The 16441-nt window shown below is 38.0% G+C and overlaps 1 protein-coding gene across 3 annotated transcripts in view; it reads right to left on the bottom strand.

Moving 5' to 3' along the window:
- CNTLN (centlein) overlaps positions 1 to 16441 on the bottom strand; it is a 207598-nt gene that overhangs the window by 167386 nt on the left and 23771 nt on the right. For all 3 annotated transcript variants that reach the window (XM_040540984.1, XM_040540985.1, XM_040540986.1), the window contains exon 3: positions 8089 to 8173. In XM_040540984.1, coding sequence (XP_040396918.1) covers positions 8089 to 8173 — 85 coding nt within the window. The remainder of the gene's footprint in view (positions 1 to 8088; positions 8174 to 16441) is intronic.

Genomic DNA, 16441 nt, shown 5'->3' with positions numbered 1-16441 from the left:
AGAACAAATTCTAGCCAAAAATCTGCTAAGCAGATGACAGCACTGACAAAACCTTATGACATGCACCACTGTGTTTCATTTGAGATGCTCTTACAACTACTTCACAGCACTTTCCTTACCTTGTTCATTAGAAACAAAGTTACACAATTTTTCTCACTTCTTACCATCTCCTACAATCTTATGCATCACTTCTGCTTGTTCCTTCTGCTGCAGAGGCATAAGGCAAGCATTGCCAGCAGCTGTTTTTGTACTGACAGTGGGAGCCAAATACTGTTTCTGGCATGGGTGCAATAGATGTGCCATATCTGAAACAACGTACGCACAAGCTCCCTGCCCTAGAAGGGGAACCTTTTCACAAGAACACACTAGTTTGGAAATGAAGCGGCACTGCTGAAAGGAAAAGCTGTAGCTTCACACTAAAACCAGCATCTCTCCCAGTATAGCATGTATTGCAGTAATGCACCTGCTAGATTTAAAGATTAATGGGCCATTTTCCTCTAATGAGGATATGACAGCTCTCAGGGTAACTAACACTGACAATATAATCGATACTGACAATCTTGCCACAGCTCTAACATCACCTTAACCGTCAGCTGCTCTGAATAAATCCCCTTTCCTCTTTTGTCTAGTGGTTCTCAGCATCAGGTCAGACTGGATTTTCTATGGGACCTGTAAAAACTGTTCTGTAAAGCAGCACAGTGAATCACAGAATCATTAAGGTTGGAAAAGACCTCCAAGATCATCTAGTCCAACCATCCCCCTACCACCAATATCATCCACTAAATCATGTCCCTAAGTACCAAGTCCAACCTTTCCTTAAACACCCCCAGGGATGGTGACTCCACCACCTCCCTGGGCAGCCTGTTCCAATGCCTGACTGCTCTTCCTGAAAAGAAATTTGTCCTAATTTCTAACCTAAGCCTCCCCTGGCACAGCTTGAGGCCATTCCCTCTAGTCCAGTTATCTGTGAGAAGAGGCCAACCCCCGGATCACAAAACACATTGACACATTCTCTACTCCTCCACCTCTCCTTAGCAGACATATATTAAAAATGATGCAGCCCAGCCCTCTGGGTCAGGCAGCAGAGAATCCCAAATATCTCCTTATGCCTTATTCAGCCCACTAATTCCAAATGAAAACCAATAATTTGCTGAATTTTTTTTCTCTTCTCTTCATTGCAGAGCATGATCTTGATGGAACTGGGTATTTTTCCTACATTGCCCTCCTCTGCAAGGACTGCAGAAGGTCCTCAGAGCAAGACAGCCTCTGCCTTTGGAACTGTGTATGACTATGAGTTCTGCAGGAAAGGACACCTACAAGCATTTACTCCTGACACAGCAATATTTCATTACACTCACATACATCAACATTGCCAGATCAGGTGTAGTAAATAAAGAACAGCTGTTGCTATGATCAACTTTTCTGACAAGCTCCTTCCTATGTGTGGTCAGCAGATTCATATGGGCAGTACTGCAACTCAAAGGGCACGCTGCCTTCTGCTACCCTGTCCTTAAGGAACACGGGTTTTCTCAAATGTGAGCAAATCTGCCTGTATTCAAGTAAGAAGCCATGATATATGAAAAGATTCCTCACCAACAATGTTCTTAAAGGGGGGAATAAAATCCAGCTTCACCCACTCACTATACTGATTTTACAATTAAAAAAAAAAAAAGTGTTTCACTAAAGCAAACATAATACACTAAACGGTTAAGAAGTCAGTTTCTTCTACCTTATAAACAGTTTCCAATTACTTTACAATCCATTTTTATCTGTATAAAAAAGGCTATCCCATCTTTTCTCTGACTGGCTACATGATAATTGTTCTTACCTGAACTGGACAGGAAATTCTCAAACTATACCTCAAACCCCTAGAGGACAAACAAGATCGTAACAATGAGGCCCACAGAAAAATCTCTCTTACTCCTTTCCAGACTTATATTGAGCTTTGCTAACACAAGAATCAAGCATTTCACACCAGTAGAACTGGCACAGGACGATTAACATTACTTTTCTTCATTCACTGTACTTTTTTCCCGTCTAATCTGAGTGCAGCTGTCATTTCAGGCTAAAAACACAACTTAGAACAGGAAGGCAGAGTAATAAAGATCAAGAAGCTTTAGACAACTTCAGGCTTGGCCACTCAGGCAAATTAATGAAAATCAAGTGTGGCTTTACAGCATACCTGTACCATCACCCAATATAGCTGCTCTCTGGTAGATTAAATGGGAGAACTCCTTCCTCAGAACTGAGTAAGCTAGCACACAGAAACACATTTTCAACTTGCAGAGAAAGCATTCCTGTTGGGAATTCACACAAAAGTACTAATGAGCTGTAAAGGCACACTGTAATTTACTGCTTATTAATTTCTTCAGACAAACATGCCCACAGGTATTAGCCATAGTCATCACACTGCCTACCTCAGGTAGCCTCGTATCAATAAACCAAAATCAGCAACATTCAAGTATTTGAAATAGAAATAGAAATATATTTTCCCCCTTGTCTTTCTCACTCAGGCCAGTTCCTTAAAATTAAGGGAAAGAAATCTCGTTATGAGAATGCTAACTAGAAGATGGCAAGCAGTAAAATACAAAGACACATGATAATTCACCAGTGAGGTCTGAAAGGGCTACATCTAACAAACCGGTTCCACCACTGAATGATGAACTATTTTCCAAGGTACAACTTGAGTTAAAAAAACTTTTTGAAGAAAAAAAATGTCTGTGTCCTCAGATACTGTTCACTTGCGTTATCTATAAATCTCATTCACTGGAGAAACTTTTTTGCATGAGTTTACAAACTCCACATAATCTCATCACCGCTGACACATTCAGCCAAACTCCCTATTACTGAAATTATTCTCATGTCCCCCATTACATAAGAATAATCAAGGTTATCTGCTACTGGAAATAAAATGTTAAGATGGTAATAATGTGTGTGTATACATTTGTCTTAATTTAGTAACAGCATTTTATTACAAAGAAAAATACAGTCAGGTGAAAGTACAAAAGTTAAGAAAAATTTATTAGCATTAATTAATGCTTAAAGGTAGAATTATGCTTCTTCCAATTGGACCCATTAAAGGGGCTTTAATACAGATTTGCACAGCAAGCTGAAGATTTTCAAGTGCAGATAATGAGGCAAGCTAGTACTATTTTAACCCCTCTAGAGTATAATCGGTTGATAAGGTTTGAAACCTTACAAGGTCTAGGACAAAAAGATTAGCTTTAGTTCCACAAGATCAGAATTGAAACCTAATTAATTAACAATGTTATAAAGACAAAAAAGGTTCACTGCTACTTTTGCTCATCTTTAATTTCATCTTCTAAGGAAAACAAGTGAAGATATTTTAATCTATTGCATGAATGGCAAAAGACTGAATTTCCTGCTCCCACACTGTCCTCTAAACTAGTAGTTTAAAAGTCACAAATTTGAATGTATTATTGGAAAACCTCGCCTTATTTTAACAGAAGGGGTCGGGGGGGAAGATATAAAAGACAGCAACAGTGATAGATTTGAGACATACAAACATTATACATTAAGTACACCAGGAAGAAAACGTTTTTAAAGAAAAAGGAGAATGAAAAAGATACCTGCAGCAGTCAGTCTTCAGAATAACAATAATCATAACTGTAGGAAAGTGCTGTATCCACATAAAGGCAGTAGTTACACATTCTTTTCCTTGAAACACAGAGAAACTACATGGCAAGGATGCAACACTGCTAAGGAAAGAGTTTTCAAACAGTGACTTATGATTCTATGGCACTAATGGACATGAGTTAGTGAACGGACTTGGTAGGTGATTATCTTTAAGATTTTTTCGATTCTAAATGATTCTGATTTTATGACTTAATGCTATTAGTCATACAAAATAAAAATGTCATCAATAAGATAGGTACAGCAATTTAGCCACCATCCTCAAAGGTGTGAGATTTTTACCACACAGCATTTAGAATAATTTGTATATATATACACAACACCAGGTAAGGCACAGGTGTGACTACCAAGAGTTACTGATCAATGAGTTACAAAGACAGTAATAACAGAAGGAGGAACAAAAGGAAGAATAATATGGAAAGTTCAAACATGACATGTTTTGTTTCAGTTATGTGCAATAATAGATGAAAATACTACCAATTAATAAGTACTTCAATGAATACTATATTATTTGAACCTTCAAAAGGTACACCTTGAAGTGCTTCACATAACATTTAAAATGTTATAGAAACATGCAGATATGCGATAAACTCATGACAAGAAAAAGCCATACATCTAATATTACACTATTTTAATTTAGCAAAGATGCATATCAGAATGAGTGATGTTAATGCACATAAAAGGTCAATGGATATACTCTATTCTCACATAGAAGTTATCAGACAGCAGAAATTTTGCAAAAACAAACTTACATAAATTTTTACACTTAAAACCATGAGTCCTGTTCTTATGAATATTGGAGCATTATTTTCCTCGATTAAATTAAACAAAACTGATTAAAGACCATAGTCACATTTTTAAATTAATTATTTTTTGTAGATTTTCAGTAATATCCTAAAAAAAAGGGATGTCTTCAGCCAGCTGAAACATCTCAGTACAAATAAAGCTAATTTAGCTCTCAGTATTAAGTAACTATAGGCATCTCATCTACAGTGTGGGGAATATGATTTCCTATTTATGGTCATTTTAAATGGGCTCCTAGGCATGTCAGGACAAAGTCTAAGCGAAATACAAGAGAAGGAGAATTTCATTCTAGGGTTTTGTTGCTATTTCTGGCAGCAACATCAGCTTACATGTCAAACTATGATATACATTGTTTATTTGCTTTTTTTCCCATTTGCAGCATGGATTTGTACAATCAGCTGACCAGCGGCCACTCAAATTCCTAGTAAATAAATACTCGTGACAAATGTTATTGTTGTAATTGATATTCCGATGTGATGCATGAAAAGGAAGGGAAAACAACAGAAAAAAAAGGACTGGACAATCCCACCTTCCCAGACGTAACAGATTGGTAGACTGCAATATGCAGGCTTGAACTGTTGTTCTCCACAGAACAGAACTTCCAGTGTTATAACTGCCAAAACTGACACTTTCATAAGCAATACATTTGTATGTTAATTACACAAATAATGTCACTTCTCCTTAAATAAACAAAGAATGAGCAAATCCAGAAAGACGAAATAAATGAGAATGCTCCTCATAATATCGTTCTCTATCCCAGCTCAAGTCTTTGATTACCTGTTGGGTCCAAGCTACCATGAATACTCAGCAAACTCAGAAAACAATCACCCTCTGTTGCAATCTGGTGACATCCCAGGAAACAGATGAGGCAAGGCCAGAATGCTACCAGCTTTGTATACAGCTTTAATACACAGCACTGGCCTCTGACACCAACCAGTGCCCTTCACAATCCACTCCATGAGTCAATAATACAATATTGGAAACTACATGAAATGGCTCTATTGAAATGTGTTTCAGCAGGCACTATCATGGAAAAAGCAGCTTCTGTTCTACTCATCAGCTAATTCTTCCCATCATGTTGCCAAGCCGTCCTTTCCTTGGCTGCCTCTTTTCCTTGGTACTAGTTACATTTCCAGTCTCCCTCCACTTGCAGATAGTAACTTCAATGCACACAATCAATTTCAGATTTCTGATCAATTTCAATTTCAGCTTCCAAAATTGATCTGAAACCACAGATAGCAATCTCATGGAGATTCATGCTACTGGTTCAAAAGCTAGCACAGCAGGCAGTCTTTCTTAAAAGCACATTACTGCACAAAAACTTCTACAAGCATCTTACACAGCTTTTTTTTCTTTCAACTAAGGATAGGGTAAAAATGCAGGAACAGTCACGAATTGCTGCTTAATAACTATGATGTACATGTAAGCACCAGATGCATTATGAATCACATCCACAGCCATTAAGGAACTAAAACCACAGAAACTCTAACCGCTGCTCTAATACAAAATAAAAGGATGAAGAATCACACCTCCGTGGTGTTTCTTGTCAGGCAGCAGGTGTATCAGTTTTTGAACAAATCCAAAGCAGGAAAACTCTGGAAATGAGTTTATTCCACTGACTATAAAAGTTACCTCTTTCAAATAAGAAAGACCCTAGTAACGGCAATCAGAACTGGGAGAAAATTTATTAACGATATGGCTGAAGGGGCAGAGCAAACCCTAACATTGCTGACAACAAAAAACTTGGAGCACTGATTGACAAACCAGAGTGTCATGCTGCCATCCAGAGGAACCTGGACAAGCTTGAGAAATGCCTGCCAGGAACCTCGTGAAGTTCAACAAGGGGAAGAAGTGCAGAGTCCTGTGTCTGCAGAACAACCACCCCAGGCACCAGCACATGTCGGGGGTCACCCAGCTGGAAACAGCTCTGCAGAAAGGGACCTGCGGGTCCTGTTGGAAACCAACCAGGCCATGAGCCAGCAACGTGTCCTTGTGGCAAAAATGGTGAAGGGTATCCTCGGCTGCACGAGGGGAAGTACAGTCAGCACATGAAGGGAGGTGATCCTTTCCCTTGGTTCAGCACTGGCGACGCCACACCTGGAGCACTGGGTCCAGTTCTGGGCTCCCCAGTACAAGAGAGACCTGGAGCTACCAGAGACGGCCCAACAAAGGGCAACAAAAGTGATCAGTGGAGTGGAGCTGATCTCACACGAGGAAAGGCTGGGAGAGCTGGGAGTCTTCAGCCTGGAGAAGAGGAAGCTCGGGGTGGGGGGGATCGTATCACTGCTGATAAATACCTGAAGGGAGGGTGCGGACAGGAGCCAGGCTCCTTTCTGTGGTGCCCAGTGCTGGGACTGGAGGCAGTGGGCACAAACGGAAGCACAGGAGGCTCTATCTGAACGTCATGAAGCGCTTTTCCACTGTGAAGCTCACTGAGCACTGGCACAGGTTGCCCAGAGAGGCTGTGGTTTCTCCTTCCTTGCAGATAGGCAGAAGCCATCTGGACGTGGTCCTGGGCAAGCGGCTCCTGCTTGAGCAGGGGGGTTTGGGACAGATGACCTCCAGAAGCCCTTTCCAACCTCACCCCACCTATGATTCTATAAAAACAACTACATTTATCAGCCAGTCTTTTTTCTCCAGGAATGGACAGACTTAGGCAGCTGAAAACAAACTCTGGACCTTTGTGCTTATGCTATCAGCTTTGTTATCTGTAATTATAATTCTCTTTCTCTCCCCCCTAATCACACTTGGTTTAATCATGATTTTTTTCCTATTAACATTCTTAGTAATGAAAAGCAAACTCTGTTTTCCTCATAGTTTGGAGAAGGAAGTCATTTGAGATTTATGAGGAAAAGGAAGGTGTTCTGCCTCTTTTTAGTGCTTGTTTGTAATGGTTTCATATGTACAATACTTCAAATCCTATGAAGAATTCTACAGCTTTGATTATTTTTCAAATAATTATTTTAGTTTTTAGAAATGAGCTCATGTTTCCTCAATTTCACTGACAGCTTGTTTCCATACATGTTTTTCACTTAATTTTGTGCTGATACACAGCACTCATTTTTATTTTGAACAAGTAGTTCAATAAAGAATATATATGACAGACGTTTATGTATGACACTTCAGATTTCCCAGTATTGTCTTACAGTTTATGTAACAGTTAGCTTAATACTGTTATATGTTAGTAACACTAAAATACTTAGCTGTAGTGCTTTTAGTATACTAAATGGTTAGTCCTCATTACTCTAGAAATGTTTTATTTTTGCTTACAGCACTTGTCAGAATAGCAAATCTTTCCAAACAAAAGCATATTACAACCGAAACATAGTCAGAATTCAATTAGATTAAAATCCAAAATCAGGTCATTCTGTGAAGTAAAATAAGGCACCAAGTCACTAAAACTTTTCAGAAGAAGTTTCATCTAAACTCAGAGGAACTTTTTAAGTGAATGGTCAACTGTTTGAACAACTCTTCTGAATTTAACTGACACTTTACCAGAAGGCTATAATTTCTGAATCACCTGTGACTTTCACCTTAAGACAAAACAAAATATTTTTGCATCTCAAGAAATATAAATTTGATGTCAATGATAAAAGTTTCTTGACTGCTCTGTTTAAATATAATACTAACCTGTTCTAGGGTTTCTATTTTGCTGTCTTTGGCTTGCAAAATCTCTAATACCTTTCTGTCCTTGACTTCAGCTTTCTGCTTTTCTCTGGAAACAAACAAAAAAAATAGACACTTTATTAGTCATAATTTGCAGTTAATCATTTGAATTTTTCATGTCCTGATAATGAATGTCATTTTAAAGCACAGAAAATTAAATTATCTGAAACTGACAGGCCTTGCAGAATTAATCAGGGAGCATATGGCAAGTGACAGCAAATTACATCTGTAAACAGCTAACACAACTTTGTTCTAAAAGAAACTGAAGCAAGAGGTCTTAAAATACATTTTTAAATAGCTAAAATTATCTGCCTCATTCCTCCCCAGCTGCAGAAAGTACACTTGTCTACAGACTGAACAAAATGCTTTTCCCTTCTTGGCAACAGAGACACACAAAGCTGTTTGGACTTGTGAAGTCCTTCTCTGAACAACGCTGCATTTCTGTCTGAAACAACCTTTTTTTCTGAATATCATAGATGACGATTTTACCATTTACTACAAACACATGGATGAAACATATAATTTTTACAAGATAAAGAAGATTGGAAGGTTGCGTAATAGGAATGAGCAGAACCTCTCCAATGTGGTAATAAGTACAGGGCTATAATCATCTTCACAACACTTCACAGAAAACCAGTTGATAAGTCACTAACACTTTGTAGAACCACCTCATCACATTGTGATCACGTTTCTTAACTGTTTTAAATAGTACTGTGCTTACTGGCTTCTCTTTTAGGAAAAAACAGAAGGAATGGTTTAATAGTAGGGATGCAGATATACCTGTCACATGCATCTGTGACAAATGATCCGAGAAATATACTATTCTCATCGTGAAAAATGGCCAATTTCAGGCATCCCAACCACCACAGGTGGCAAATAAGCAAAAACTCATTCAGATCATCCCTGCTCTCATTATACAGTTAAACTTCCATTATTGCTAGACATAAGCCACCCCTAGAAGCAAAGAATCCTATTTGTGCAGCTTTTGCTCCACCAAAATGGGAATCTTTCAGAGGCAGAAAGGAAGGGAAGGGTGGCATTCCTAACTCTGTAAATCTGATCAAAAGTGAATAAGAATATTCATCTGTGTCCAAAAAGCTTAATCTATTGAAGCAACAAAGTATTATGTAACAGGGAGTAGATATGGGCAATTTTTTTTCTCCAGCATTATCTGTATATTCTACTTCCATGAGTGATTTTAAGGGCTAAAGAACACTGTCCCTGTAGGCCCTTCAATACCATATACTTTTAAATACATTTCTATGACTTAAAATATCTAGTCTGATCTTGAGTAAATAAAGAATTAAATAAAAATGGTATAGAATTTACAGAAAGGGTTTTGGAAACCAAGATCTCAAGGCTTCATAAGTGATAGTAAATGATCTCCTACTGCAAATACAGCAGAACTGATGCACTGTAGCATTCAAAAAAGACTAAGGAAAAATTACGTGAAAAGATACGTATTTAAATTACACATACCTAGGAGAAAAAATAAATGTATAGGATATTAAGTAGTTGTATGGCATAACAAAATCTATTTCTGTAGATAAAATAATTCAGAAGCTGTAATGAGGAGAGAAAAGTGAAAACATGAATATTCAACAAGCATTCCAGAAGAAACTAAACAGGAAAATGCATATCAGATCCTGACCTCAAAGAGGCAGATCTCTGGCAATCACAAGCATCAAGGAATTGCCATGATATGTCGCTAGGAAGATGTGAGCTGTGAAATATATTGTACAGATGGTGTTCCATAGTTTCTCTTTGAATACCTACTAAAACTGAACTAAGCGGACTGCACTTACAGAGATCTGTGTAAATATGAAGTTATCTCATGTATTCCAAAAGGTTACACTGTGATGTCTTCTGAAGAAAAATCTAGCTACAAAAAAGGCAGCGGAAGAGACTAAACAGAACAAAGAGGTCTCATAGTACTCAACACACAATTAAAAATGACCCACCCTGATAGTAATACCTAACTAGTTGTACTGACTTTGAGCGGCACTGAGTTATTTTCTTCATAGCAGCTCATACGGATTTTTGACCAAAACGGTGTTGATAACATACCATCGTTTTAGTTGTTGCTGAGCAGTGCTTACACAGAGTTCAGGCCTTCACTGCTTCTCACACTGCCCAGCCAGTGAGGAGCCTGGGGGTGCACCAGGAGCTGGGAGAGGACACAGCCAGGACAGATGGCCCAGGCTGAACAAAGGGACGTCCTACACCGTGTGGTGTCATGCTCAGTAACAAAACTGGGGGAAAAGACAGAGGAATGGGGGACATTTGGAGTTATGGTGTTTGTCTTCCCAAGTACTTTGTGCGATGGAGCCCTACTTTCCAGGAAATGGCTGAGCATCTGGGAAGTAGTAAATGGACTCCTTATTGTGCTTTGCTTGCCTGCACAGTTTTTGTTTTACGCATTAAACCGTCATTATCTCAACCCGTGCCATTTTCTCACTTTTACACTTTTGATTCTCATCCCCATACTGTTGCAGGGGAGTGAGTAAGCAGCTGTGTGGGGCTGAGCTGCCTACCGAGGTTCAACCACAACACTAATTTCCAGAATTCAAACTATGAAGTTTCAAAAAAAATATTTCTGAAAAGTTTATTAACCTTTTTAATATAAGATTATCTTTACAGTAATTTTAATAATAAAGCGTAAGAAAAACTCAGAATGTAGATACTTCTCTAATGCTCATCACAGAAGTCTGCATGTTCCTGAAACAAGTCTACCGCTCATGATAGGTACTGTCTGTTATTCTGCAACTTAAATGAGCCGAAAGTCTGCTCCAGTCTAAAACTACCATTGCTTCTTCCTATTCAGCTTCTTTGCTCAATAACCCTTAGCAGCTACCAGACGTCTTTTTCAAAGATAATGTTTGCAGTACACAAAACTCAAATATTTTGGGAGGAAGGTTCTCTCTCTCTTGTAATGACAATACACCATAATGAAGTGATGCACTGAAGATCATATTAATTTGACTAAATTGTAGATATTATGGTACTCCAAGTTTCTTCACCGCTTAATTACAACTAGGAAAAAAAATCAATACTTTCAGATTAGATGTACGTATAACTGCTTTGCTTGATCCAAAACTTTAAAAGCTATAGAAAACAAACAAACAAAAAAAAAAAAAACACAACAACAACAAAAAAGTGAGTCTATACTATGAAATACTTAGAATAGTAATGCATCCAACACAGAGTTGGACAATACAATACAAAGCACACAAACCACTGAATAATGCTACATCCTGTCCTCAAAGGAATCCTGACATCAACTGCTGACTGAAATGTCCCATCCATGCTTTGCTCCCAGAGTGATTTATTTCCCTCCCCATTTTAGTTCAACTGTTTTTGTTTTGTATTTTTAAATTAAACCATTGCTCTCTCCACTCTTACTTCACCTACCATCCACAACCTGCCATTGTCTTTCCAACTCCTCTTACCAACACTTCCTCTCAGAGACCCAACCTTTTTTAAAACTAAGCCTAATTAAACACAAATACTGGATAATTAACTAACCTCTTAACTTAGCCATGCAATCATCACATTAAAATGTATTAAACTTGTTTTCTAACGGATTAATTGATCTGAAAACCTGATGGATCAAGGCAGATACCTCAAAGCAAGTCTCAAAAGAATTCTACAGGTGTTTTTTCAATTTTAAAGAGAGAAGGAGGAGAAAGGGAATAAACCAACCAAGAACCAGGCAAGTGAACAGATTTCTCTTGAGAACTGAAAAATAGTATGCATACCTAATTCTGGTGTTTTATCAGTAGCCAAGCGTTTACAGAGCCCTGTAACTTAAGACAAGGCTGCACCAAATAGGTTTTAAGAATAAAGTGTGAGACTGGAGAGAAAAAAAAGCAGACCTTTATCACTTAATCAAAAACTAATCACTTAAGCAAAAAAAGACGCCTGCATATGTAAACACATGCACAGAAGAGCCAGTTGTCCAAAGGACATTTGTAATTAAATTCTGTATTTTATCTACATATATGATCCTCAACCGAAGACTTTGAAAAAATCTGTGAAGGAACAAAGTTTGAAAATACAGATCTATCATGATCATCATCATAAGTCACAGAATGGCCGAGGTTGGAAGGGACCTGTGAAGATCATCTAGTCCAACCCCAAAGCCGAGCAGGATCACCCAGAGCACATTGCACAGGATGGCATCCAGGCGGGTTTTGAATATCTCCAGAGAAAGAGACTCCACAACCTCTCTGGGCAACCTGTTCCAGTGCTCTGTCCCCCTCACAGTAAAGAAGTGCCCCCTCATATTCAGCCAGAACATCCTGTGCTTCAATTTGTGCCCATTGCCTCTTGTCCTGTCTCTGGGCACAACTGAAAAGAGACCAGCTCCACCCTCTTGACACCCTCCCCTCAGATATTTATACACATTAATGAGGTCTTCCCTCAGTCTTCTCTTTTCCAGGCTAAACAGGCAGCTCTCTTGGCCTGTCCTCGTACAACAGGTGCTTCAGTCCTATATCATCTTCGTAGCCCTCCTCTGGACTCACCACAGTAGCTCCATGTCCCTCTTGCACTGGGGAGCCCAGAACTGGACACAATACTCCAAGTGTGGCCTCACCAGGGCTGAGCCCCACCCAGGGGGACAACCACCTCCCTTAGCCTGCTGGCAATGTCCTTCTGAACGCACCCCAAGATCCCATTGGCATTCTTGGCCACAAGGGCACATTGCTGGCTCATGGTCAGCCTGCTGTCCACCAGGACTCCCAGGTCTCTCTCTGCAGAGATGCTCTCCAGCAGGTCAGCCCCCAGCCTGTGGTGGTGTTAGGGGTTATTCCTCACTAGGTGCAGGACCCTGTACTTGCCCTTGTTGAACTACATGAGGTTCCTCTTGGCACATCCCTCCAGCCTGTCGAGGTCCCTCTGAATGGCAACACAGCTCTCTGGGGTAAATGGGAAAAATCTAATATAAATTCAAGGATTTTTTTGGCTATGAGGGGTGGGTTGTTTTTTTCCAGATTCTCAAGATTATGCAGGTTGTATAATGTCCCCCAAAATAACTTCATTAGTTACCACACACAGCTCTAGAAAGAAAAAAAAAAAAAAAAAACCACTAATTCCCTAATTTTAAGAATGCAAGCACACGCAGAAGACTAAAGCATAAATTGAAATCTCATATGGAACTTTATCAGCAGCTCCTCCTGCTGGCATAGGATGACTTCCAATACTCATTACAGGACAGTTCCCCACAGACATTCAAGGTAATCTTACTGAAAGTTACATATCATATTTGGATCTGCTGTTGTGCCTTAAAACGAGATTAGCTAAGAACTGCAGTCATCTCCTCCTCCTTTTAAGAAACACGTAGAAAAATCTTCAACTGACTTTATTAATTGAGTCGTTATGTATTTCCAACATATTAAAAAAGGTCCACTGGAATATGGGAAAAAATTCAGGCACTGTCAAGAAGCTGATGATGATCAATGACTGAGACAAACTCCTGTTTAGCTAATTAGAACCACTGATGAGCAATAATGATGTGAGCTAAGAATATTTGCAGACTTCTTTAGGATGAAAAATGGAGTGAAGAGAGGCTGTCAATTTGTACAAGTTTTAAGCTCCAATCAGTTCTCCCATGAGTACTACCTATTTCAAATGTTTAACACAGCTGTATTTAGTTACAGAGATTATATAGATTTAGCTTTCCACAAAAATGAAGAAACTGAAAAAATATTCTTAAGCTCAAGTTTTTTCCTGATATGGTATTTTCCTGTGTTGTGCTACACATTACACAACAGGACAGGATAATATTTTGAGGTTTGGCCCATTTTTAATGACTTGTCAAAAATGAAACATTAGACTATAAGGAAACATTTAGGTGTTCACAATGAGGTGTGAAAACAGAATAACCATTACCAAAAAAAAAACACACAAGATTTTCAAAACAAAAACATTTGGGGAAGTATGTAAGACAGTATGCTTCCTAGAATCTTCAACGAAAGCATTCTGGGAAGAGAATCATCTTGTATCCTACCACAGGTCTTAATCAGTCAAGCAATTAACCATTTTCAATAAAAAATAATTTAGAGTTACATGCAATTATGCCATCTTTACATAGTTTTAATGAAAATAATTTTAACTAATAAAAAAAATCAATTTTCCTGTTCACAGGTTTCATGGAATACCTCCTTTCAGTTTTACAAATAGCAAGATTAAAAAAAAACAACAGAGCAGGTTCTACAGATTTGGCCTTAAATACCTAAGAAAGTTAAGAGTACTCTGCAAACTTGGACCTGTGTGGTAACAGATCATCAAACATTTTAATAGTATACGTATTTTACCTATATAATAAAAAATACACTTCTAAACGTATGCCTATTTTTTTTTTAAAAGTTATAGTCAACTGCTGCGATGCACCATTTAATGTAACTGTCATCTCTCCTGGTCTTCACACTTCCAACTGCTTTGCATATATACTTACACAAGTGCATACATTCAGTGTTGTTACTAAATAGACAATGAACAGCCCATGTGCAAAGTGAAGTTGTACATTACACAGTCAATGTTACTATAAATATGACACCAATATTGTAATTTACATTAATCCCTGTGGTTGTACAGTTAGTGTTTAGAAGAAACAGAGGATATGCCTTTATCTTTCAACTAGAGACCTGTTTCTGTGCACCTATTGTGATTAAAAAAAACAGAAATAAACAGTCTTCATTTACCAGCACAGTTTATCCTCCCCTCCGATCCTAGAAGATCCTTATACGTCATAATGCATTTTATATGGCACATAATTATTAGTTCATTTTTTTCCTTTTCCTTTTAATAATTACAAATTGTGCTTTTAAAAGATTTAGACTGCACGGAGTAAAAAAAATACTTAAACTGATGGCATACATATTGCACTCCTCTGAGACAGCAGATATTTTCTGTATCAAAATTGAGTAAGTCTATCCTTGTTTCTTAACAGAAATAACGTAAGGTCTGATTACAGAAAAAATTGTAAAATGAAATTGTTTCCTTAGTAGATTATTTATAGGACTGTATATATTACCAGATCTAGCATGTATAACAAAATGGAAAAGCATCATTGTAGAAATATAATTTTTCTTCCATTTCTAACTTAATTTGCTAGATGATTTATTCCTGTTTCTTATTTTAAGCAATGCACATAAAATACTAAACGTATTTTTACACTAGGGTAGTAAAGAAAATAAAGTGACATTTTTCCCTAATAATTTTGCAAACATTTTTCATCTAAAATACACAACTCTCTTACAGTGTTTAAAATATCAGCACTTCAGAACAGACTGCTTTAACATCTGCACATCACCAGGGTTTCCCCCAAGGATTTTTAAATGATGCCTGCCTGTGCTGAATAAAGTGCTAACTTGCACCTTGCATTTCAAACTGTGTCCTGAGCAGCCATCCAGTTGGTACAACACCAGCTGAATTCCCAGAGGCCACTGTTCAATCAGGCTTGACTGCAATTATCATGTCAATATTTTGTGCTCCGATATGCAGATATGCACACATGCAAGCTGCATAATACTTTCTTCTCCATGGAATGTTGACTTATGTTCAATGTTCTGAGAATTTTTAATGAAACAGGATATTAAACTTTCATCAACTGTAGACAATCACAATTATTTGACCTTAGATAGAAAGGTTGTACCCTTATGCTCTATTATTCCATCCACTTTATAGGGTGATAATAACAAGGGAGTCCACTTCATTTTAAACTCAGAGTGACAAATTGTTAATCACCTTTAAAAATGTATTAGATCTTGTTTGCTTCCTAGTTCTGTCATACTGTTTCCCACTAATTTGCACAAGAGTAAAATGATAAGTGGTTTAAGTAAACTTCTGCAAGCTATTTATCATCCCTTCAAAAAAAAGCAAGTTACATTTTTTTTAATTATTTTTCAATTAATCTATATTGCTCATACATACAAAGCATTCACTTATCCTTTTCCATAAAAGGAATGGATGTGCACCTGCACATCTTCAATCAGTGAGGAATCTATATCAACCTTGTATTTTTTCAACAATATGGTATCCACAAGATGCAGCAAAATGTAGCTTAACTTCGTATGACAATCTTCCCCCCAGTTTTTTGTTTATCTGATGACTTGCTCTTTAGCCCTGTTTTCTTCTATCTGTACACCTTTAGAAAGAAGTAACTCCCCAGCAAGAGCAACAAAACTCTCTCAACTACTGGCACTACTGTTAGGTTGGGACTGTTTCTCAGAGCGGCCCTAAATGATAAATTAATTCTCACTCTTTGCTAAGTCTTGCACGACAGCACACTCGGAATTTAGGTGGGGAAAAACGT

This window comes from Cygnus olor, chromosome Z, assembly GCF_009769625.2.
Source record: "Cygnus olor isolate bCygOlo1 chromosome Z, bCygOlo1.pri.v2, whole genome shotgun sequence".
Lineage (NCBI taxonomy): Eukaryota > Metazoa > Chordata > Aves > Anseriformes > Anatidae > Cygnus > Cygnus olor.
The sequence above is the reverse complement of the archived record's forward strand: the minus strand, read 5'-3'. Positions and strand labels throughout refer to the sequence as shown.